This window comes from Lonchura striata, chromosome 14, assembly GCF_046129695.1.
Source record: "Lonchura striata isolate bLonStr1 chromosome 14, bLonStr1.mat, whole genome shotgun sequence".
Classification (NCBI taxonomy): domain Eukaryota; kingdom Metazoa; phylum Chordata; class Aves; order Passeriformes; family Estrildidae; genus Lonchura; species Lonchura striata.
The window spans coordinates 57,257-80,385 of record NC_134616.1 but is presented as its reverse complement, the minus strand read 5'-3'; the positions used below and the strand labels follow the sequence as shown (position 1 = coordinate 80,385).

The 23,129-nt window shown below is 48.3% G+C and overlaps 1 protein-coding gene and 1 long non-coding RNA gene across 5 annotated transcripts; both read left to right on the top strand.

The window, feature by feature from the left end:
* The first annotated feature begins 10,568 nt into the window (after positions 1-10,568).
* LOC110476867 (uncharacterized) lies at positions 10,569-13,551 on the top strand. Of its 4 annotated transcripts, none has more exons than XR_013340811.1 (5): positions 10,569-11,743; positions 12,755-12,818; positions 12,897-12,938; positions 13,026-13,348; positions 13,426-13,551. It is a non-coding gene; the product is annotated as an uncharacterized LOC110476867 (long non-coding RNA). The 4 variants fall into 4 exon arrangements; XR_013340813.1 differs by having other exon boundaries at positions 12,111-12,938; positions 13,026-13,162; positions 13,276-13,348; XR_013340814.1 differs by lacking the exon at positions 12,755-12,818.
* A 56-nt stretch (positions 13,552-13,607) lies between these two features.
* Positions 13,608-15,878, top strand: LOC144247105 (uncharacterized). Its single transcript, XM_077786453.1, has 5 exons — positions 13,608-14,104; positions 14,192-14,358; positions 14,444-14,524; positions 14,605-15,272; positions 15,353-15,878. Exons 1-4 carry the CDS (start codon positions 13,938-13,940, stop codon positions 14,628-14,630), a joined length of 441 nt encoding a protein of 146 aa, XP_077642579.1. The 5' UTR covers positions 13,608-13,937; the 3' UTR covers positions 14,631-15,272; positions 15,353-15,878.
* The last annotated feature ends 7,251 nt before the right edge of the window (positions 15,879-23,129 follow it).

The following is a 23,129-nucleotide window of genomic DNA, read 5'->3' as shown; positions in this document are numbered from 1 at the left end:
ACTAATTGCAGAGGAAACCTCTCCCACATGCTCTGAGTTAATCCAATTCAGTTATCTCTATCTGGTGACTGTCTGACCCATTTTAAACACCTGACCTCAGCAAAGCCTCTACTGTATTCTGTGAAGTTACGGTAAGAGTTCATCTGACATTTCATTGCATTTCTACCTTTTTTTTTGGCAAAGTGTTCTTAATCATGTAGATGCAGCACTGCACAATGCCATACCCATGTCCCTGGGAATAATACTGAGTACGTAGGTGTTGAAATCGACACAAAGCAGCAGCACACACTCAAGTTTCAAGGTGCAATGTCAAGACACCAAAGCCATGGTTTGATGCTGGGGACAGAGCCAGCTCGACAAGTAACACTTACTGTTTTTCCCAAAGTCCCAAAAAACGCAGTGCACTGCTGCATTGCCCTGGAAACAGAAGAAAGGAGGCTGTGACATTTCTTCAGGACATATGCACTCTGTCTGCACTTGCAGATGGAGTATCTCACCTCGAATTGGGGTGTATAACCAAGGCACTTGGATTTGATTACCCTGGCACTGCTTGGCAGCAAAGCCCACTTTGTGTGTCTGTGATTATTTGTGTGTGGTGCTGCAGGGAGTCTGTGGGTGAGTGGAAACACCATGAGGTATGGGGCAGCCAAACACTTGGGCTTGGGGAGCCAGCCAGGATATTGGCCGTCTCACCCATGGCACCAAACTAGCAGAGACCTACTTTTTGCCTTCCCCTTTACTATGGGAAATCCTGCAAGTCAGTGATTTTTCCAGTTTTACATGTATCTTTCAATACCTTGCAGTTTTTTAAGGACAGCAGCAAATCTGACAAATTATTCACCTTAGACCAATTCCTGTGTTTAATCTCATTGGATTCATGTGGTGCCTGAGATGTCACACCAAATTACTGGTGAAATTCAAAAGTTATTACTAAGACATGCAATAACAACCTGATATTTTATACATTTGACAAAAAAAAAAAATAAAAACAACACAAGAAAAAGCCTTTACTTTATAATTTCAGCAATTTCCCCTCTCTGAAACCAGGCAGGGAAGACAAGTGAGAGCTGAACAGATGTAAATGGATATTCAGTGCAGTGATTTATCTTGGGGACATTCTAGTTTTTCAGTCATAATGCTGCAGCAAACTTTTCCAAGGCACAGATTCATTTACTTTTATTATTATTGTATCATTAATAAATTTTAAAAATACACAGAGTTTACAGGAAGCCAGATTAACAGATAAGCTGTTAAGATGTGTGATTTGTAGGCTGTCAAATATAATTAGGCACATAGCCAAAGATGTAGGTCAGGATGATAACTGATTAAATATTTAATTAAGATAATTTTAAAAGGTCAAGGAAAAAATCTGAAAGGTGCCAGATGGCCTGGTAGAGTAAAAATGACAGAAGAGAGGGGATATCTGGGTAAAATTTCTGAGTATATATTTGATGAATGGAAAGAGCATTTTGCCATGAAAACAGCAATTACAAGTCCTCATTAACTCAAGCTTTATCTAAGTTCATCTTATTGAATAATTTTCTTCTGCCTCGGGTTTGTAATATACTCATGTGGAGGCTGGACCTTAAACATTGGCAGCACAAAAATGCTAAAGAGGAATTCAATCAAGAAGTTTGATGCCCATGCCCATTTAAAAATAGACTTTAACTTAAAGTCTATTTAGATTATGAGACTATTTAGACTTTAAACTAAGTTCAGACTTTAGGTTAAAGTCTAAACTTAATTTTAAAATAGACTTAAACAAAACAAAGCAATTTGATTTTGAAAACATCTTTGCAAGGTTTTGGGTTTTTTTGAAGTTCCTCTCTTTTGGTGACTCGACCTACTTTCCAAATTCAGATCACGGATAAATCATTTCAGTCCAATCCAAGCCCCGCTGTTTTCTGGTAAATAAACTATTCTTTGAAATAAAATTGCTTAGATCAGAACAAGGATCAATAAGATGATAAGAATGTTCCCTGTGTCTAAGTATGGATTTAGAGTGGAGACACAAGCTTTAGTGACCTGCAGGAATTATTAAATACTGAGATCTGTGTGGTCAGTCAATGTTTGGGTCCATGTATCATGGAGAGGTCAGGCAGCAAGGTGTTTTAAGTCTATTTGTCCTGTTCCCAGTTTATTGAAAGGGTAAGTGAAGTCAGCTTTGTCTCACCCAATCCCTGATGAAATTAACACATCCTACCCTGTTCTGGTCTATGTGGTGGAGAGTGACAGTCCCAGGCTCGTTAAGGTTCTGAATTGATGCATTTTCAATGCTGGCACTCACAACATAAGTGTTCAACCTCTCCAGCGTTAAACTGTCATCCTGCAGGGGGAAAGCACACGCATGCAAAATGAATCCGAGCTCTGCCCTGCTCTCAATTTTTTTTTAACTGTATTCCTTGGATATGGTGATCAGCTGAAGTCCATGGGATGACCGATGTAATTTAGCTACCTGCTATGTCACTAGAAAACATATTTAGCTGCAGCTCCGGGACAGTGTCCACATCAACTGAAGTGGAACTGAGTTTCAGATGCACCAGTTGGATTGAGAAAGCATGTAATCATTTCAGTACATTTAAACACTTGGTTGTACATCACTAAGCTCATTAGACAGGAGACACAATGCTCCTTCATTGCGTAAAGCATTGTTCAGCACACTGTATGAGCTATCATTTCGAAGAAATGTCGCCTTTTCTAAGTTATACCCACCTGTCCTTAAGAAAAGTAAGTACTAGAATAGTCATAAATAATGCACATCATGCTGCTACATTATTTTAATAGAGACACAAGTCTTGAAATTATGCTTGTGATGTTTAGCATCATCCAAACTACGCATCAGCCTTACTATCAGAGAAGGTTAGGGCATGTTCTTTTCCTGCAGAACAGGAGGACTAGAATAACATCAACAACAGAAAATGAGATAAAGTCTAAGGTCTACAGGCACCTCTCAGAGCATCCTTGCCTCAGAGAAGGTTTTCTGCCTGACTACATTTTGTCTGCACATCCCTCTATCAGTCTGATGCTAATGTGCCTGGAACAGATGATGATGTTGGGATTTCTTTCGTAGGCACTGAGAACAGCTGAGCCCATTCCTGCTGTGTTAGGGTTTGCTGGGAGTCATAGTTACCAGAAGAAGTGAAGTAGTGCCAAAAAACTTGAACTGGATCTTTGAACGCTTGTCTGTGTCAGAGTACTCGATGCCTAGGAAGTTCTTCAGGGATTTTGGCAAAAACACAGAGACCTTTCTGAAAGGGTTTTCTTGTACACTGATCTGCAGGAGAGAGATTATATTTTCAGAGATGCCATCCTCAGATCAAATTCAAAATGAGACAAAAGAGTGGGAGAATTGTCTAGTTTAGTCAGTGGTCCCTGAGGTGATCCTTTGCTCTCACCTTGAGATCCACACTTCTGTTGTAGGAGGCAATGTCAAAGGCCAGTCCTCTAAACAGGCTGGGATCTTGACGCAGCACCAGAAGGGCCAAGGACGTGGTTATTACTGACATATTTCTCTCTGTGTAGGTAACCTTATAGCCCATCTCCTCAGTCATCTTCAGGATACTTCAACATAAGCAACAGAAAGAAAAAAAAAATACAACTCTTGAAATGTTCTGCTGGTTTCATAATGCACACCCAAGAGACTAAAGTCCTTTGCTCTGATTTATGATCACAAGAAGCAAGCACTAGAGCAGAATGGGTCCATTTTGGGGTAGATGGCACTTTGTCTACACAGGCTCAGGTAAATGCAAGCAGTTGAGTTGGCATGATTCAGTGGCCTCTAGAAGGCGGAAGATACCCTCCCTGCAGGGACCACAGGAGGAGGTTCTGAGAAGACCTGAGTCAAAATCCACATCCAGTCAAAAATTTCACTTTGTCTGGAAGGCGGTAACTTGTAAAATCTGCTAATTGGATTTTTTTTTCAATCACCTAATTGTACTAGGAGATGAAATATCAGAACAGAACAATTTAGTCTAGTAGGAACCTCTGGAAGTCCATCCTCCAGCTCCTCACCACCTCAGGCAGGATATGCTCTGAAGGCAAAGTTATTGCTTGGGGGCTTGTCCAGCAAAGCTCCAAATGGGCAAACTTTGTGTCTTTGCATTTGCCTTTGTCGAGGTCAGCCACACTGCTCTGGACAGTGCTCTGCTCAGACATTCAAAACCAGGTAGCAGAGTTCCCTTTAAGACCTCAAAGGAGAGGGGAGTTTTTAAAGCTAAGAACCTCGATTTTAGCATGTGTGAGAATCACATAATGGAGGAAGCATCCTAAATATAGATTTTGAAGACTAATATTGAATAGCTGTGTTTAAAAAGTCTTTATCAGCAAGGGTAGAGGGTGGAATAGAGTTGTGTCTCCAGGCTGACCTGCCCACAGCCTCACTGCTGAGCCACAAAGATCCTTGCAAGAGGAGATAGCAGCTGAACAGTCAGTGGGCTGCCTCTAGGCTGGGATGCCCATAGGGAACAACACTGGAATGGGGACTTCTGCAGAACTGGCTCTGCCAAAGGTACCTTTGACAACACAATAACCAATTTCTGCTGGCAAAGGCCTCAAATATGCTTAAGATTGAAGTACAGAATTTACTAGCTCTGGTGATGATATTTCAATAGACTGAATAAATGACACCATAGTACCATTTCAGCCTAAGAAGTGTCTTCTGGGTGAGTTATCTTACTTACCTATTGGTTATTTTTCTAAAACTCTCATCTTCTATTTCTTGCAGCAGAATATAGTCTAGTATAGACAATACACTCTCTGCAAGTGTCACACTCAAATCTGCAAGTGCTACAATATCAGAAATTTTACTTGCAATGATTTCTAGCTCTTCTGCATGCAGTGTTGCATCAGGCAAGAGGTATAAAATATGCTCTACAACATCTTGAGCATTCTCTGGAAAAAAAAGGAAGTGCACATGATTTACGTGGCAAATCTATCTGTCTGGCCATAGAGCTACATGTCTCTTTTACACCCTGGGAGTCAGACAGTCTGTGTGCAACCACAGATATCTTTCCATGACGTATTATTTGATGCACTGCTGAGGATAAGGATAAGCTCCGGTATTGCACTTGTTCACCAACTACTCGCACTGTTTGGCATAGCTTAACAAAAGGTGGTAGAGTTCATCTCATAGCTTATGTGAATTACAGCACCAACTTTTCAATTCCAGACACTGATTTGTGCTTCTTTCCATGACATATGGTGAACTGCTTTGATGTGCTAACAGAGTGTATAGACAGGCAAAACCTGCCATATTATTCACTGGTTACTTACCCAGCTATAAATCTAAGTGTAGACTTTGAGAATAGATGATTCAATAGAGAATTTGGAAGCTCCTGTAAAATTCATCAACAATAAAAACCTTTAGGATGCACAGGATGCACAAAACCAACCTTATCGCTTCTTCAGATGTGGAACCTGAGCATTATCTAACTACAGCTATTTTTACTGTGATTCACTGTGTCTCTGAAGTGTCTGGTGCCATACCTTCTGTTAGCTTGATATCTTGGAGATCTAGAATATTATTTGGAATTTAGAATTGTCATAAAAATCCTAAATCCTACTGAAAGTGGCTAAGATTTTTTGCAAAATTTTTATGCTTTTCCCTTCCTTCAGAATTTTAATTTGTCCTGTTATACACTGAATAACATGACTCTGGAACACCGCAACTCTTACATGGAGGATCATTTCTGTGCTGTCCCAACAGTTTGCATCCTGCACATTGGGTGTGGGACTAGGTGACCTATAGAGGTCCCTTCCAATCCATTCTATTCCAACCGAAAGTTGGAATAGATTCTATGATCCTACCAGCTGTCCTCATGCGATACTTGCTAAAAACACATGAGAATGAGAAAAGCAAGCTACCCAGTATTCAAGAAGTCTCCTTGCATCATAGCAATCAGGTGCTCTCTCCATTTGGTAGAGAAGAGAGAAGTTCACGTGAACATTAAAGAATCCAACTGTAAGGAGAGGAGAGAGATGAGAAACATCCTGCAGCTTGTGCAGAAGGTCCCTGCTCCCCTTCCCATCTCCTCACTCTCCTGTAGGACCATGGTTGTGCTCCCATTCCAACAGCACCGAGGCTCCTTGCGAAACCCGAGACCGCAGTGTCCGAGTCTATGTTATGGCTGCATCGATAGGAATTTTATTAAAGACTTCAAGGGCCCAAACACACAGTTACATTATCACACCTCAATAACAAAGCTGTGGTTCATACCTGAGGTGGACTGTCTCAATTTTTACTGCCTGATGAGAATGCATAGGCAGAGACAGGAGGATTTGATGACATCGGACACCTTGCTAAGCATGTGACTTCATTTGTCACATCTACGGTGTTAGTGTCAATGACTACCACAATAACATTTAAAATGGCCCCCTGAGCACTTAGTGGCATGGTACCATTGGTACTGGCTGGAGATACCGGGGACAGCATGAGAGCCCTCGTTGAGGATGCTTGACTGAAGGCTGCTGGAAAAAACCATAAAAGGCCTGAGACTCAACACTGGCAAAAGTGCGAGGGAGACCACGGTTCAGGTGAGAGAAAGGTTTGAGCATTTCTGCGAAGGTCATTGTTACAAGGACCTGCTGCGGTTCCACAGACCTCAGCAGGGTGATGGCAAAGGGCAAAATACACCCACACAGGGTTTTCTTCTTTATAGAGAGGTCAACACAGCATAACAAGGGAGAAAACAGGATTTAGATCACAGGGAAAACCAGAGCTTATGCACCTTAATCCTTTTTCATTTCTTGTGTTGGAGGACAGTTATCCGTGTTCCCTTCTTGCCTGTGTAATCTGTGCCAGCCTTCAGGGAAAGACATTTATAATGCCTGTGAAACCTGGCATAAGGATTCCCATTTTAAATGCTGGCCACCCTGCCTGATGTTTTCAAAGTAAACAATTCTAGGCATTCATTCATAGCTAATTTTCCTTGAATAACCTTGTCAAAGCAGATATGACTTTAGCATTTTGCGCGCAATCTGCCACATCACCAGTCAGATGTAGAAAATGGATGAGGTTTGTCACCTGTGAAAGGAATGAGTGAGTCTTTACAGACGGTTTGAGCCTGCTTGTAGGTAAAACCAGAGATTGATAGATAAGATAGTAACAGAAAGGAACCATAAAATTCAGAGGAATGGTACTAATTGACAAGGAATGTTGCTTAATCAAAGACACATAAAATTCCAGAATTTAAAGAACAGAGATACAAAACAGGGTGGGGAGGGGGCGCAGAGAGGGGGCAGTGCATATTAGGGGGTCAAGTAGCTGGTGATTTGGGAATTCTGTATCCCTCAAGTACCTCAGCCAATGGGGAAAGGGAGAGGAAAGATGTGGCCAGGAAAATAGGATTAAAAGGACGCTGTGTTCTACAACAATTTGAGAGACCCCGAGGGAAATGCCCCATGGCCTCTCACTTTATTTGAATAGAGCTACAGGCCTCCCCTGTCTCCTTTTTGGATGCAAACCTCTGGCATTGCAAATATGTCTTCACACATGTACAATAGAAAATTGCAGTGAACTGAATTGCCCTATTGCATTACAGGTCTGGGTGCTGAAAGAAAAGCAGGATCACAACATTTTGCCCCAGAAGTGCCATTTTCTTGCAAGGCTGGTAATTGGTGTTTTTTACTTCACACTCTTACATGACTGTCAGAGACTTGACATTCCAGCTCTGACTATGAGAAATAAATTCAACATATGAATACAAAGCCAAATGTCTATGAATAAGGAGTGTGGTCAGAAAGAAGCAGGGTAAGACTGTTTCATACGTAAAACATTGTTCTCTCTACTGTAGTTCAAGTTAAGGAGACTCACCCATGCTCAAAATACAACAGTCCAACTCACTCAAATCAGTGACAATTCATCCATGGACAATAACAGAAACAGGGGCTGGTAATAACTTGAAGTCTCCTATTTATATCCTAAATGACTTCAAATTGTCTTGTGAAATTCAAAGGACAGCTGAAATCAAAAGCCCCTTCTGAGCAGGCATGCTATAGCACGTAATCTTCTACTTGCTAGGCACAGAATTGATTTTTCCCTTTGCACTAAGCCACAGGCTGTGAAGTCAGCACAGAGTCAAACTGGAGCGAGAGGACAATGAAGCGATTAAAATCCAGCTCTGAGATGTCAGGCATGCCCTATCACTGGAATACATACCTTTTTCTTTCCTACAGAAATATAGACGTGATATTAGTATATGATCCATCAAGAACACCTGGGGCTTGATTCATCTCCCTGCATATTCCCACATTGCAGTGCTGCAATTTGTCTCCAGGTAGGATTGAATCTGCAGTGATCACAGGCTCCACTCCATTCCTGTGTTATCAGTGTAATATTTTGAAAAACATTGCCTCACAGCTGATGTATAGTATCACCCAGTGTCAGGCAGGCTGGATCAGAAAAATCTGCTAGGGGAAAAACAAAAAGAAACAGAGAAATTGCCAAACAAAACCCAAACCCATTCTGATCAGGGATGTCACTCAAAATTCTGTTTCCATCTCCTGACAAATGAACCATGATTACAACTTCACAGATAGTACTTTATTTCTTTCGCTCTCAGTATCACTGGAAAAAAAAAAAAAATCTGGTTATTCTCACACATCAAGGAAAATTACCAGCAGGCAGGTGTCATAAATATTATATATTGAAATATAGTACTTCAATATATTGTCATAGAATATATAAGTACCTGTAAAAATCAAAAATAGAAATAAAGAAATATTTAAATATAGTTTAAAATAAAGGGGATTTTATTTTCTATTTCATAGTAGGTAGAGGTTTTATTATAAAAATTATGAACAAAAATAGAATAAGAAATATTTGTATAAAAATATATCCTAAATATGTTAAGATCTATATAAAAATTCGAAGGTGAGTAAATATAAGTAGTAGCAGTATGTACAAAATAGAATTTAAATAAAAATTTAACTTGCTACCTCATTATATATAAAATATATATATAAGGACACCAATATGAAGTAGAAATGCAAATGTGACTATAATGATGAAAAAATATATAAATATTCAAGTATCATTTAAAGAAAGGGCTTTTTTTTGTTTTATTTGGTTAGAGGCAGAGTTTTAATGGAAAAATATGAATATACATTTTATTTCTAAATATGGAAATGTATAATCAATGTATACAGGTGTATATATAATCAATGTATACAGGTGTATATATAAAAATATAAAATAGAAATAAAAATAAGTATTAGGAAGAGATAAACTATAAATAACACCGCACATCAATCTACATTTAAAATGTAAATTTGAATAGAAATAAGAAAATATAAAAATAAAATAGATTGAAATGCAGTTTAAAAGCAAAGGTTTTTTCTTTCGCTTCCTATCGGGTCAGAGGCAGGTTTTTTGTTGCCGTTCTTGTCCGCGCGGGATGCTTTGGGGCATTCGCTGCCGACGGCGCAGTGCTGCCTCCTTGTGGGCAGAAAGAAGTACTGCAGCCCGCCGCCGCCATCCTGAGAGTGGCTTGGCGAGCACTCTCTTGACCTTCTCAAGAGGGCGTAAAAACGAGGACGTTGAAATTCGAGGACCCGTGTCTGTTTTCTACACTGCCTGAATTGCCCCCACCGCCGGCGCCACGCGACGGGATTTTCCGCGGCGCTTCCGGTGCCGTGCACGAGGGCTGTGGGGTCAGCAGCACCGCGAGCGTGCGGGTTTTCGGAGGAAGCCGACAGGCATCGCCAAAAACGCCTGTCACCATCAAGGTCCCCACGGACCGCCATCTTGTCGCGGACTCGCTTGACAAGTGCTGCCGCCTGGTGGACACAGAGCGGTACTGCAGCCCCGCAGCCAGCGCGACCCCAAAACCACCGAGACGGGGCGGGAGGGGCGAGGGGCGGCAGCGAGCGGCGAGTGGGACGGTGTCTGTGAGTACAGGGGAGGGCTGAAGGCGGCTCCGCGGCGGCGCCGGAGAAGGATGGTGGCGGCGAGGGAGGCTTTCTGTCCCTCTCCGGCCGCCGTCCGTACCAGAACGCTTTGTGCCTTTCTGTCCCTATACGGCCACCGTCCGTACCACAACGCATTTGAGTATTTTTGTTCCTATATGGCCACCGTCCGTACCACAACGCATTTGAGTCTTTTTGTCCCTATGCGACCACCGTCCGTACCACAACGCATTTGAGTCTTTTTGTCCATATATGGCCACCGTCCGTACCACAACGCATTTGAGTCTTTTTGTCCCTATGCGGCCACCGTCCATACCACAACGCATCTGAGTCTTTTTGTCCCTATATGGCCACCGTCCGTACCACAACGCATTTGAGTATTTCTGTCCCTATACGGCCGCCGTCCGTATCACAACGCATTTCATGCTTTTTGCCCCACTGCGGTCGCCGTCCGTACCACAACGCATTTGAGTCTTTCTGTCCCTCTCCAGCCGCCGTCCGTAACAGAACGCATTTGAGACTTTTTGTCCATCTCCGGCAGCCGTCCGTACCACAACGCATTTGAGACTTTTTGTCTCTATGCAGCCGCCGTCCGTACGAGAACGCTTTGAGTCTTTCGGACCCTCTTCGGCTGCCGTCCGTACGACAATGCATTTGAACCTTTTTGTCTCTATGCGGCCGCCGTGCGCACGAGAACGTTTTGTGTCTTTCGGACCCTCTTCGGCCGCCTTCCGTCTTCATTACTGGAGAGATTTAAATTGAGGAAAGCCTCTCTTTTCCCAATATTCGAGGGGATTAAGTTAAAGGGCAGAAGCTATTTATTTGCCATGGTATCCATTTCAGTGGAGGCAACTTCCCCATTTCTTCATTTTAAGGGATTAATTTGAAGGAGGCTCTTCTAAAATGCTTTTTCAGCATTTAAAACTACTTTTCAGGGCGCTTCTTTCTGTGCCCTAGGACTAAGTACCTCAGAGAAAGGCAAGCCTAGCACGTACTTAACCTTTATGCTGCCCAGGAGCCTATTATTTTTCTTATTTTTATTTATAATGTAGTTAGTCCTAATTGGTAGCCCCAAGGAGACTTAAACTGTTCATATAATTAGTATTTTTCTCCACCCTTAGTCTCATGTTGAGTACTACTTAGTAGTTATTGAGGAATAATTATATAAGTTAACAGCAAATTACCCAACTTATCTAGATATGCTGCCTAAAAACAAAGTTTTATTTCTTACCAGTTTTTTTGCCCTTTTGCTCCAAGCAGTTGTAGAAAAAAGAAAGAGCTGTCATTTCCCTGAAGAGCTTTCTTCTATATCCAGCCCTTTATTCTCCTTGAATTCAAGCCAGAGGAGCCAAACAGCCACAGTGCCTCTGATGGCTTTTATACTCGATGGGGTTTGCCCCCTCCCTTTTCCCAGGTGCCACGGGAACGAGAAGTGGGCCCAATCAGGGGTATATTAACCCCAGCCTTTCCCAAGGGGCTTCATTCCTTCAGGGGGATCAGCTGGGGTAAGAGCTTTCCTCTCATTCAGGTGAAGAGGCTCCTTTAGCTTAGCTTGTTCTCTGCAGCTGCTTTTGGGCTTCTAATGCAACAGAGGCTTTGAAGATACTGCAAAGAAAACAACGTTGAACACAGGGAGTATTTAAATTCACAGTTTGGGGTTGAGTATTCAGGGCTGGTAAGGTGCTTTTGTAACTTCTGATTGTTTTCTTCTTTTTTTAGGAGGAGGGTAACTTCCAGTAATTGCAGTTTGTGTCAAGCGCAACATTTTTCCAGCAGATTTATCACGACACAGAAGGCATCCGCACTGTGTCAAAGGTGATGTGTGAGACGGCGGCTTCAGGTGAGTTGAGGATTGTGACTAGGAGAGGGAGAGCAAGCAGGGTACTGAGTTAGGAGTTATCCCGGTGGGGGTTTGCAGGCAGTAGGGTGAGAAACGGTGTGTATCTGCAAGGCTTTTCACAAGCATAGCAGAGGCATCCACGTGTCATACAGCACACAAGCTCATCCACCGAACTCACACAAATGCCATGTAGCTTTGTCTCTCTAACCCCGGTGCCACTCATCATAACAGCCATACCTTAGACTCAGGATGAGGCCGGAGACTTGAGCACCCAGGCACACTGAGGAGAGGATAAGTAACTGACTTGCTGAGATTCGGCCCACATAACACGAAACACAACCGTTGATTTTCCCGTTCTTTATTTTAGGAGACTAAGAGGCTAACAGGCTATCTCCTCTGAGCCAGACTCATTTCAGGTCCAACGTGGATTCACATCACCAGTCATCCAAAAGATAAGTCAGGGCCAGGGCATGGAGATGGGAGCAGTGGCTTCCTTCTGCACCCGATGGGGATTTTCATCCCCTGATACGTGCAAGATAAGTGTAGGGCTACAACCCACAGAGGGGATGGAAGAGAGGTGCTGGGTTGGGACTCCCCAGGAGGGGTTTTTGAGTCAATTTTGGAGATGGGGATGCCCAAGAAGCGTCTCCTAAGGCCACCTAAAGGGAAAGCGTCTGTTTTGATCTCAGTGCTGAGGTGCTCAGGGCAGAGCAGTGTTGGCGTGTGTCCTGTCACTTGTCTCCGGTGCACTCTATGTTCTTTGGGTCTCTCAGTCCTTTCTTCTCCTCAAAAGCTTTCTGTCCCTGTCCTGTGTCACAGGTGTCTGCACATATTTTTCCTGGAGCTGCTCTGTCCTGTTGCATAGCCTGTAATAGCACAAGTCCTGGGGACTTGAAATTTGTAATGCCCGGTGTAGTTGGGCTCTAAATTGTATCAGGAGGTTGCCATAACATGTTTGGTGATGCTAAGTTGTCCTGCAGCTGTTTGACATTAGTCCTAATTTCCTTTCAGATGCAGGCAGTTCAAATCGGTGGCAGAGGGCCCCAGTCCTGGGGGAGGGTGTTTCCATGAGCAGGTCAGTCATTGTTTGCATTTGCAGGGGGAGCCTAAATGGTGACCGTATTACAGCGGTGCTCTTTACCTTTATTTTTAGGAGGTCCAGGCAGATAGCACCAGTCAAGGCCAAGTGTGCCAGGTGAGCCGTGGACCAAAGCAGTTGTTTTTGCTCAGCTTTTAGTTTTTGATTCAACTGTAAGCATCCATTCTTGTTTGTGTGCTTTAGGGAATCCACTCAGAGTATGCCAAGCCTTTGTGACCGACAGCCGATGGCCTGGATTTCCTGTGCTTGTGAGCCCTCTGGAAATATTACAGGACTCTGAGATGAAGCCTTGAAATTTTGTATTTAAAGATGGCATCCAGGTAGCCTTTGGCAAGGGCTGAGGAGTTGCAGTGAGTCGCCGAGGTAGGGAGGGGGAGGCAAGGTCCTCTTAGGTTTCAGTAATGCCGCATCACTTTGTCTCTTCTTAACCCAGGCAGACCCTGCGATGACGGTGGCAGCCTCCTAGCCTGGCCAAAGTGCGTGGCCCGAGCATTCTTAGGAGAATGGTGAGTAGCAGGATTGCTGGGTTTTGTCCATTGTGCAGCTAAGATGATGCAGTGATGTTTGGTGTTCTCGATTGTAGCTGAGCACGGGACCACAGCCCGGTGACCATAGGACATTCCCCGCAGGCGAGGCAGCCTCCATTGGCACACGACGTGGATTCTCATCCCCAGATGCCTGAGAGATAAGTTGAGGGCAAAGGCCCACAGAGGGGATTAAAGTAGGATGCTGGGAGGGCCTTTTGAATCAGGTTTGGAAGCAGGGATGTGCAAGAAGTGTCCCCTTAGGCCAGCTATAGGGAAAGTGTCTGTTTTGGTCACAGTGCTGACATGCTCAGGGCAAAGCAGTGATGGGGTGTGTCCTGTCACTTGTCTCTGGTGCACTCTGTGATCTTTGGGTCTCTCAGTCCTTTCTTCTCCTCAAAAGCACTCTCTCCTTGTCCTGTGTCACGGGTGTCTGCAAGTATTTTTCCTGGAGCTGATCTGCCCTGCTGCATAGCCTGTAATAGCGCAAGTCCTGGGGACTTGAAATTTGTAATGCCGGGTGCAGTTGGGCTCTAGATTGTATTAGGATATTGACATAACATGTTTGGTGATGCTAAGTTGTCCTGCAGTCTTGTGTGGAGATTTTCCCATGAGCAGGTCAGTCATTGTTTGCATTTGCAGGGGCAGCCTCAATGGTGACCGTGTTACAGCAGTATTCTTTGCCTTTATTTTTAGGAGGTCCAGGCAGATAGCAGCAGTCAAGGCCAAGTGTGCCAGGTGAGCCGTGGACAAAAGCAGTTGTTCTTGCTAAGCTTTCCGTTTTTGGTGTGACTCTAAGCATCCATTCTTGTTTGTGTGCTTTAGGGAATTGACTCGGAGTACGCATACCTCTGTCACCAACCGGCTGATGGACCAGGTTTCATGCACTTTGGATCTCTCTGGAAGCATTACAGGACCCTGTGACGGAGCCTTCCAATCCTGCATTTCAAGGTCCCATCTGAGTAGCCCTGAGGAATGGCTGCGGAGTTGCTGTGAGTCCCAGGAGGTAGGGAGGGGCATGTGAGAGTACAGTCATGTTTCAGCAATGTCATGTCGCCTTGTCTCCACTTAACCTAGGCGTACCCTGCAATGACGGCGTCGGAATCCAAGCACGTCTGAAGCGTGCAGGCCAAGAACCCGGGCATTCTGAGGAGGACGGTGAGTAGCAGAATTACAAGTTTTTGGCCGATGTGCTGCTCAGACCGTGCACTGATGTTTAGTTTTCTTTGTCTTGGCAGACCCAGAGGTGACAGCTGGAACTTAGCAGACAGGCGGATGGCCACCTTCTACACTCAAGAGGGATTTGCATCCCCAGCTGCGTGCAAGATAAGTGGAGGGTTATGACCCACAGAGGGGATGAAAGAGGGGTGCTGGGTTGGGACTTTCTAGAAGGGGTTTTTGTGTCAGTTTTGGAGACAGGGATGTGCAAGAAGCATCTCCTTAGGCCACCTAAAGGGAAAGTGTCTGTTTCGACCACAGTGCTGAGGTGCTCAGGGCAGAGCAGTTCCGGTGTGTGTCCTGTCACTTGTCTCTGGTGCACTCTGTGTTCTTTGGGTCTCTCAGTCCTTTCTTCTCTTCAAAAGCTCTCTGTCCCTGTCTTGTGTCACGGGTGTCTGCACATATTTTTCCTGGAGCTGCTTTGTCCTGCTGCATAGCCTGTAATAGCACAAGTCCTGGGGACTTGAAATTGGTAATGCCGGGTGTAGTTGGGCTCTAGATTGTATCAGGAGTTTGCCATAACATGTTTGTAACTTGAGCAAAGGACCACAGCCTAGTACTCTCATGTTTCAGCAATGCCATGTTGTCTTGTCTCCACTTAACCTAGGTGTACCCTGCGATGACAGCGTCAGAGTCCAAGCATGCTTGAAGTGTGCAGGCCAGGAACCCAGGCATTCTGAGGAGGATGGTGAGTAACAGATTTACCAGGTTTTATCCAATGTGCTGCTAAGACTGTGCACTGATGTTTCGTTTTCTCTCTCTTGGCAGACCAAGAGGTGACAGCTGGAACTTAGCAGACCGGCCGATGTCCGTCTTCTGGACCTAACAGGCATTTGCTGCATGCAAGATAAGTTGAGGGTTATGACCCACAGAGGGGATGGAAGTGGATGCTGAGTTAGGACTTCCTAGAAGGGGTTTTTGTGTCAGTTTTGGATAAGGGGATGTCCAAGAAGCATCTCCTTAGGCCACCTAAAGGTAAAGTGTCTGTTTTGATCATAGTGCTGAGGTGCTCAGGGCAGAGCAGTTCCCGTGTGTTCCCCCCGGCTGGGTTTTTTTTTCCTCGGTCCCGGCCGGTCAGCGAGGCGACGTTCATCGCCAAAGTTAGGACGCCGACCGCCCCGGGACCGAGGTTTTCGTCAGGCAGGAGGATTTTTTGGGAGTCTCCCGGGAGCCACATTCCCGAGGAGCGTCAGGACCCAGGGTCGCTGGCCAGGGCTTAGGGGGGCGGTTGAGATGAGAGTGAGGGTGGATTTGCGTGTAAGCTGAAGGAGTGCTGTGTGTGTGTGTGCGTGCGTGTGGAACGGTTATAACCTGGTGCGTATGGCCTTTGCCTTTCAGGTTTTTCCACTCATTTTTAAATTTAGAATAAAAAATCCCCAGCTGGGGTTTTTTTTTTTTTTTCCCCCCGGCTGGGTTTTTTTTTCCTCGGTCCTGGCCAGTCAGCGAGGCGACGTTCATCACCAAAGTTAGGGCGCTGACCGCCCCGGGACCGAGGTTTTTGTCAGGCAGGAGAATTTTTTGGGAGTCTCCAGGGAACCACGTTCCCGAGGAGCGACGATGCCTCAGGTGTCAGAATGCAGTTGCAGCGAATGTGAGTTTGTGCGCAACAGGAAGGGGGGGTGCAGGTCGGCCAAGAGTTTTGCGCCGTTTTTATTCCGGGCGCGTCATAACAATAAAAGCGTAAAGGGCTTGTCTGAAATGGTTATATTGCGTCAATATGTATTTGGCTTGTAGTACATTATATTGTTCTGTATCTGCAGTTGTTCCTGTCTTTTGATGTATTTTGCTGTATGTAAATTGGACTTGTACTTGTGTGCCCAGGTATGATGTATTTTTAATTGTATTTGTATCTGTACTCACATTTTTATACCTTGTTTCCCTGTGTATTGCTGATGTTTAAATTAAATGAATAAAGATCAATCAGCCCTAATAACAATTCCACTTACCCTCTGCCCCGCCCACCATTCGTGTCCCGTCTTTCTTTGGTGTGGTCGCGTCATCATTTTCACCCTATTTCTCCCTTTGCCTCTTACTTTCCTCTTTAGTCTATTCCTCACTTTATCCTTCAACGTCTAACTCTTTCTCTGTCTCTGGCTGTGTTTCCATTGTTTCCTTTTTTTCCATTTCAAACACATCTCTATGTTTCTCTAACCCTGTCTATTTTTTCTAGTCCTCTACATGTATTTCCCCATGTCTCTTTGTCCGTCTCTTTCAACCTAGGTTTCACTGCATTTTCTTCTTCTTTTTTTTTTTCTCTTTGTCACCCTTTGTCTTCCTAACACTTGCTATCCTTTTCTTTGTCTCTAACCCTTTTTTGTTTTCTGTCCAACTTTAACTCTTTTGTCCTTCTAACTCTCTATTTCTTTCCCTCTCGAACCCTACCTTTTGTTCCGTCTCTATTTCTTTTTTTCCTCATCCATTTCCTTTTCTCTTTCATTTCAAGCGCTTCCTTTTCTGTTTGTGTTTCACTCTTTTTCTCTTTACTCTTTCTGATCTGACTTTTTATCTCTAACTCTTTTATTTTTCTTGCTCTGTTTTCTCCTCACGCTCCCCTCTTCTTCTCACTGTCTCCTCCTCACTCTCTCCTCTTCTTATTCTTCTCACTGTCTCCTCCTCACTCTCTCCTCTTCTTCTCACTCTCTCTTCTTCTTCTTCTTCTCACTCTCCCCTCCTCTCTCTCTCCTCTTCTTCTCACTCTCTCTTCTTCTTCTTCTTCTCACTCTCCCCTCCTCTCTCTTCTTCTTCCTCTCACTCCCTCCTCCTCTTCCTCTCACTCTCTCCTCCTCTTCCTCACTTTCTCTTCCTTTCTAAACTTAGAATAAAAAAGCAGCAGTAGAAATTTTGATGCTTCCAGGGAGTAAAAATAAAAAAAAAAACCACATTTAAAAGAGAAATTTTTACTCCCTGGGAGCATCAAAATTTCTACTGCTGCACCAGACTTTTATTTTTTTTCTTCTTTTTTTATATCTAGGGGTTCTAGTAGGTAGCCCCACCCCCTGCCCTGACCCCTCAGCCACTCCCCCGACACTCACCCCGCCCCTAGCCACTCCCCCGCCCCTTGCCACTCCCCCGACACTCACCCCGCCCCTAGCCACTCCCCCGACCATAACCCCGCCCCAGCCCCTCCCCTAACCCTGACCCCGCCCCTAGCCATTCCCCACCCCTAACCACTCCCCCTACTAGGGTTACGTGGCGGGGGGCGCGTCGGGGGGGCGGAGCGGGGGGGCGGAGCGGGGAGCGGAGCGGGGAGCGGAGCGGAGGGGGCGGAGCGGGGGGCGCGTCGGGGGGGCGGAGCGGGGAGCGGAGCGGGGAGCGGAGCGGAGGGGGCGGAGCGGGGGGCGCGTCGGGGGGGCGGAGCGGGGGGGCGGAGCGGGGAGCGGAGCGGGGGGGCGGAGCGGGGGGGGCGGAGCAGGGGGCCGAGCGGGGGGGCCGGAGCGGGGAGCGGAGCGGGGGGGGCGTCGGGGGGCGGAGCGGGGGGGGCGGAGCGGGGAGCGGAGCGGTGGGGGGCGGAGCGGGGAGCGGAGCGGTGGGGGGCGGAGCGGGGAGCGGAGCGGGGGGCGCGTCGGGGGGCGGAGCGGGGGGCGGAGCGGGGGCGGAGCGCGGGGCGCGTCGGGGGCGGAGCGGGGGGCGGAGCGGGGGCGGAGCGGGGGCGGAGCGCGGGGCGGAGCGGGGAGCGGAGCGAGGGGCGGAGCGGCGGAGCGACGGGCGCGTCAGGGGGCGGAGCGGGGGGCGCGTCGGGGGGCGGAGCGGGGTTAGGGTTAGGAGCCCTAAAGGAGCCATCAGCTCTGTCCCGAGAGCTGAGTTACGAGTGTGTGTGTTGAAAGAGCCGCAAGCCTTTAGGGGTTGCAGTTTGTGTGCCCTGTGCTGAGGTGCTCTGAGGAAATGTGTGAGCCGGAGGGAGCCGGGGCCGGGCGGAGGGAGCCGAGCTGTGGGAATGGGCGAATGGAGGCGGGTGCGGGCGGGACTAGGCGAGCGTGGCCGAAAGCGGCCGAAAGGGGCCGAGGAGGCGAGCGGAGCCGAGCTTTGCCGAGTTCAGCCGAGGCGAGCCGAGCTTTGCCGAAGAGGCGAATGGAGGCGAATGCGGCCGGTTTTAGCCGAGCGTGGCCGAAAGTAGCCGAAGCTGGCCGAGGAGCCGAGTCCAGCCGAACCGAGCCGAGCTCTGCCGAGCGCAGCAGCCCTGGCAGGGCGGGGCGCCGGGAGGGATCCCCCTCCTGTCCATCTCTCTCCCGCTCCATGCTCCTGCCCGTATTCAGTTACCTCTCTTTCCCCCGTTTCCGTGTCCCTCCCAAACCAGGCTCCTTCCTATCCTGTCCCTGCCCCGCTGCTCCGTCCATTCCCCCTCTCTCCCTCCTCTGTGCCCCGTCCCTCTTCCCTCCCCTGCCGGCCTTTAAATCCGAATTATAAATCCGAATGTGAATATAAATATGAAAAATACAAAAATAAAATACATTGAAATGCAGTTTAAAATAAAAGGTTTTTTCTTTTGGTTCTTGTTGGGTTACAGGCAGGGTTTTTTTTGTTGGCGTTCTTTTCCGCGCGAGATGTTTCGGGGCATTTGCTACCGAGGACGTTCCGCAGGGGACGGCGCCCGTTCTTTTTTGCCGCCGGCCCCGCCCGCGGCCCCGAGGCGAGCGGCGGCTCCCGGCGGTGGCGGGCGGCAGTGCTGCCGCCTTGTGGACAGAGAGCGGTACTGCAGGCCCCCAGCCAGCGCCCGGCAAAACCACCGAGACGGGGCGGGAGGGGCGAGGGGAGGGAGCGAGCGGCGAGCGGGGCGGTGTCTGTGAGTGAGGGGAGGGCTGGAGGCGGCTCCGCGGCGCCGAGGATAGCGGCGGCGCGAGCGGCTTCCTGTCCCACGCCGGCCGCTGGCCGTACGACAACGCATTTGAGACTTTTTGTCCCTGCACGACCACCGTCCGTACGAGAACGCATTTCTAGCTTTCTGTCCCTGTACGGCCGCCGTCCGTACGAGAACGCATTTCAAGCTTTCTGTGCCTGCACGGCCGCCGTCCGTACGAGAACGCATTTCAAGCTTTCTGTCCCTGTACAGCCGCCGTCCGTACGAGAACGCATTTCAAGCTTTCTGTGCCTGTACGGCCGCCGTCCGTACGAGAACGCATTTCAAGCTTTCTGTGCCTGTACGGCCGCCGTCCGTACGAGAACGCAGTTTAGACTTTTTGTCCCTGTACGAGCGCCGTCCGTACGAGAACGCATTTCAAGCTTTCTGTCCCTGTACGGCCGCCGTCCGTACGAGAACGCAGTTTAGACTTTTTGTCCCTGTACGAGCGCCGTCCGTACGAGAACGCATTTCAAGCTTTCTGTGCCTGTACGGCCGCCGTCCGTACGAGAACGCATTTCAAGCTTTCTGTGCCTGTACGGCCGCCGTCCGTACGAGAACGCAGTTTAGACTTTTTGTCCCTGTACGAGCGCCGTCCGTACGAGAACGCATTTCAAGCTTTCTGTGCCTGTACGGCCGCCGTCCGTACGAGAACGCATTTCAAGCTTTCTGTGCCTGTACGGCCGCCGTCCGTACGAGAACGCAGTTTAGACTTTTTGTCCCTGTACGAGCGCCGTCCGTACGAGAACGCATTTCAAGCTTTCTGTGCCTGTACGGCCGCCGTCCGTACGAGAACGCATTTCAAGCTTTCTGTCCCTGTACGGCCGCCGTCCGTACGAGAACGCATTTCAAGCTTTCTGTGCCTGTACGGCCGCCGTCCGTACGAGAACGCATTTCAAGCTTTCTGTGCCTGTACGGCCGCCGTCCGTACGAGAACGCATTTCAAGCTTTCTGTCCCTGTACGGCCGCCGTCCGTACGAGAACGCAGTTTAGACTTTTTGTCCCTGTACGAGCGCCGTCCGTACGAGAACGCATTTCAAGCTTTCTGTGCCTGTACGGCCGCCGTCCGTACGAGAACGCAGTTTAGACTTTTTGTCCCTGTACGAGCGCCGTCCGTACCGGAACGCATTTCAAGCTTTCTGTCCCTGTACGGCCACCGTCCGTACCGGAACGCATTTCAAGCTTTCTGTGCCTGTACGGCCGCCGTCCGTACGAGAACGCATTTCAAGCTTTCTGTGCCTGTACGGCCGCCGTCCGTACGAGAACGCATTTCAAGCTTTCTGTGCCTGTACGGCCGCCGTCCGTACGAGAACGCAGTTTAGACTTTTTGTCCCTGTACGAGCGCCGTCCGTACGAGAACGCATTTCAAGCTTTCTGTCCCTGTACGGCCACCGTCCGTACCGGAACGCATTTCAAGCTTTCTGTCCCTGTACGGCCGCCGTCCGTACAAGAACGCAGTTTAGACTTTTTGTCCATGCACGGCCGCCGTCCGTACGAGAACGCATTTCAAGCTTTCTGTCCCTGTACGAGCGCCGTCCGTACGAGAACGCATTTCAAGCTTTCTGTCCCTGTACGGCCGCCGTCCGTACGAGAACGCATTTCTAGCTTTCTGTCCCTGAACGGCCACCGTCCGTACCGGAACGCATTTCAAGCTTTCTGTGCCTGTACGGCCGCCGTCCGTACGAGAACGCAGTTTAGACTTTTTGTCCCTGTACGAGCGCCGTCCGTACGAGAACGCATTTCAAGCTTTCTGTGCCTGTACGGCCGCCGTCCGTACGAGAACGCAGTTTAGACTTTTGGTCCCTGTACGAGCGCCGTCCGTACGAGAACGCATTTCAAGCTTTCTGTGCCTGTACGGCCGCCGTCCGTACGAGAACGCATTTCTAGCTTTCTGTCCCTGTACGGCCGCCGTCCGTACGAGAACGCATTTCAAGCTTTCTGTGCCTGTACGGCCGCCGTCCGTACGAGAACGCAGTTTAGACTTTTTGACCCTGAACGGCCACCGTCCGTACCGGAACGCATTTCAAGCTTTCTGTGCCTGTACGGCCGCCGTCCGTACGAGAACGCAGTTTAGACTTTTTGTCCATGCACGGCCGCCGTCCGTACGAGAACGCATTTCTAGCTTTCTGTCCCTGTACGGCCGCCGTCCGTACGAGAACGCAGTTTAGACTTTTTGTCCCTGAACGGCCACCGTCCGTACCGGAACGCATTTCAAGCTTTCTGTGCCTGTACGGCCGCCGTCCGTACGAGAACGCAGTTTAGACTTTTTGTCCCTGTACGAGCGCCGTCCGTACGAGAACGCATTTCTAGCTTTCTGTGCCTGTACGGCCGCCGTCCGTACGAGAACGCATTTCAAGCTTTCTGTCCCTGTACGGCCGCCGTCCGTACGAGAACGCATTTCAAGCTTTATGTGCCTGTACGGCCGCCGTCCGTACGAGAACGCAGTTTACACTTTTTGTCCCTGAACGGCCACCGTCCGTACCGGAACGCATTTCAAGCTTTCTGTGCCTGTACGGCCGCCGTCCGTACGAGAACGCATTTCAAGCTTTCTGTGCCTGTACGGCCGCCGTCCGTACGAGAACGCAGTTTAGACTTTTTGTCCCTGTACGAGCGCCGTCCGTACGAGAACGCATTTCAAGCTTTCTGTGCCTGTACGGCCGCCGTCCGTACGAGAACGCATTTCTAGCTTTCTGTCCCTGTACGGCCGCCGTCCGTACGAGAACGCATTTCAAGATTTCTGTCCCTGTACAGCCGCCGTCCGTACGAGAACGCATTTCAAGCTTTCTGTGCCTGTACGGCCGCCGTCCGTACGAGAACGCAGTTTAGACTTTTTGTCCCTCTACGAGCGCCGTCCGTACCGGAACGCATTTCAAGCTTTCTGTGCCTGTACGGCCGCCGTCCGTACGAGAACGCATTTCAAGCTTTCTGTGCCTCTACGGCCGCCGTCCGTACGAGAACGCATTTCAAGCTTTCTGTGCCTGTACGGCCGCCGTCCGTACGAGAACGCAGTTTAGAGTTTTTGTCCATGCACGGCCGCCGTCCGTACGAGAACGCATATCAAGCTTTCTGTCCCTGTACGGCCGCCGTCCGTACGAGAACGCATTTCAAGCTTTCTGTCCCTGTACGGCCGCCGTCCGTACCGGAACGCATTTCAAGCTTTCTGTGCCTGTACGGCCGCCGTCCGTACGAGAACGCATTACAAGCTTTCTGTGCCTGTACGGCCGCCGTCCGTACCGGAACGCATTTCAAGCTTTCTGTGCGTGTACGGCCGCCGTCCGTACGAGAACGCATTTCAAGCTTTCTGTGCCTGTACGGCCGCCGTCCGTACGAGAACGCATTACAAGCTTTCTGTGCCTGTACGGCCGCCGTCCGTACCGGAACGCATTTCAAGCTTTCTGTGCGTGTACGGCCGCCGTCCGTACGAGAACGCATTTCAAGCTTTCTGTGCCTGTACGGCCGCCGTCCGTACGAGAGCGCAGTTTAGACTTTTTGTCCCTGTACGAGCGCCGTCCGTACGAGAACGCATTTCAAGCTTTCTGTGCCTGTACGGCCGCCCTCCGTACGAGAACGCATTTCTAGCTTTCTGTCCCTGTACGGCCGCCGTCCGTACGAGAACGCATTTCAAGCTTTCTGTGCCTGTACGGCCGCCGTCCGTACGAGAACGCATTTCAAGCTTTCTGTGCCTGTACGGCCGCCGTCCGTACGAGAACG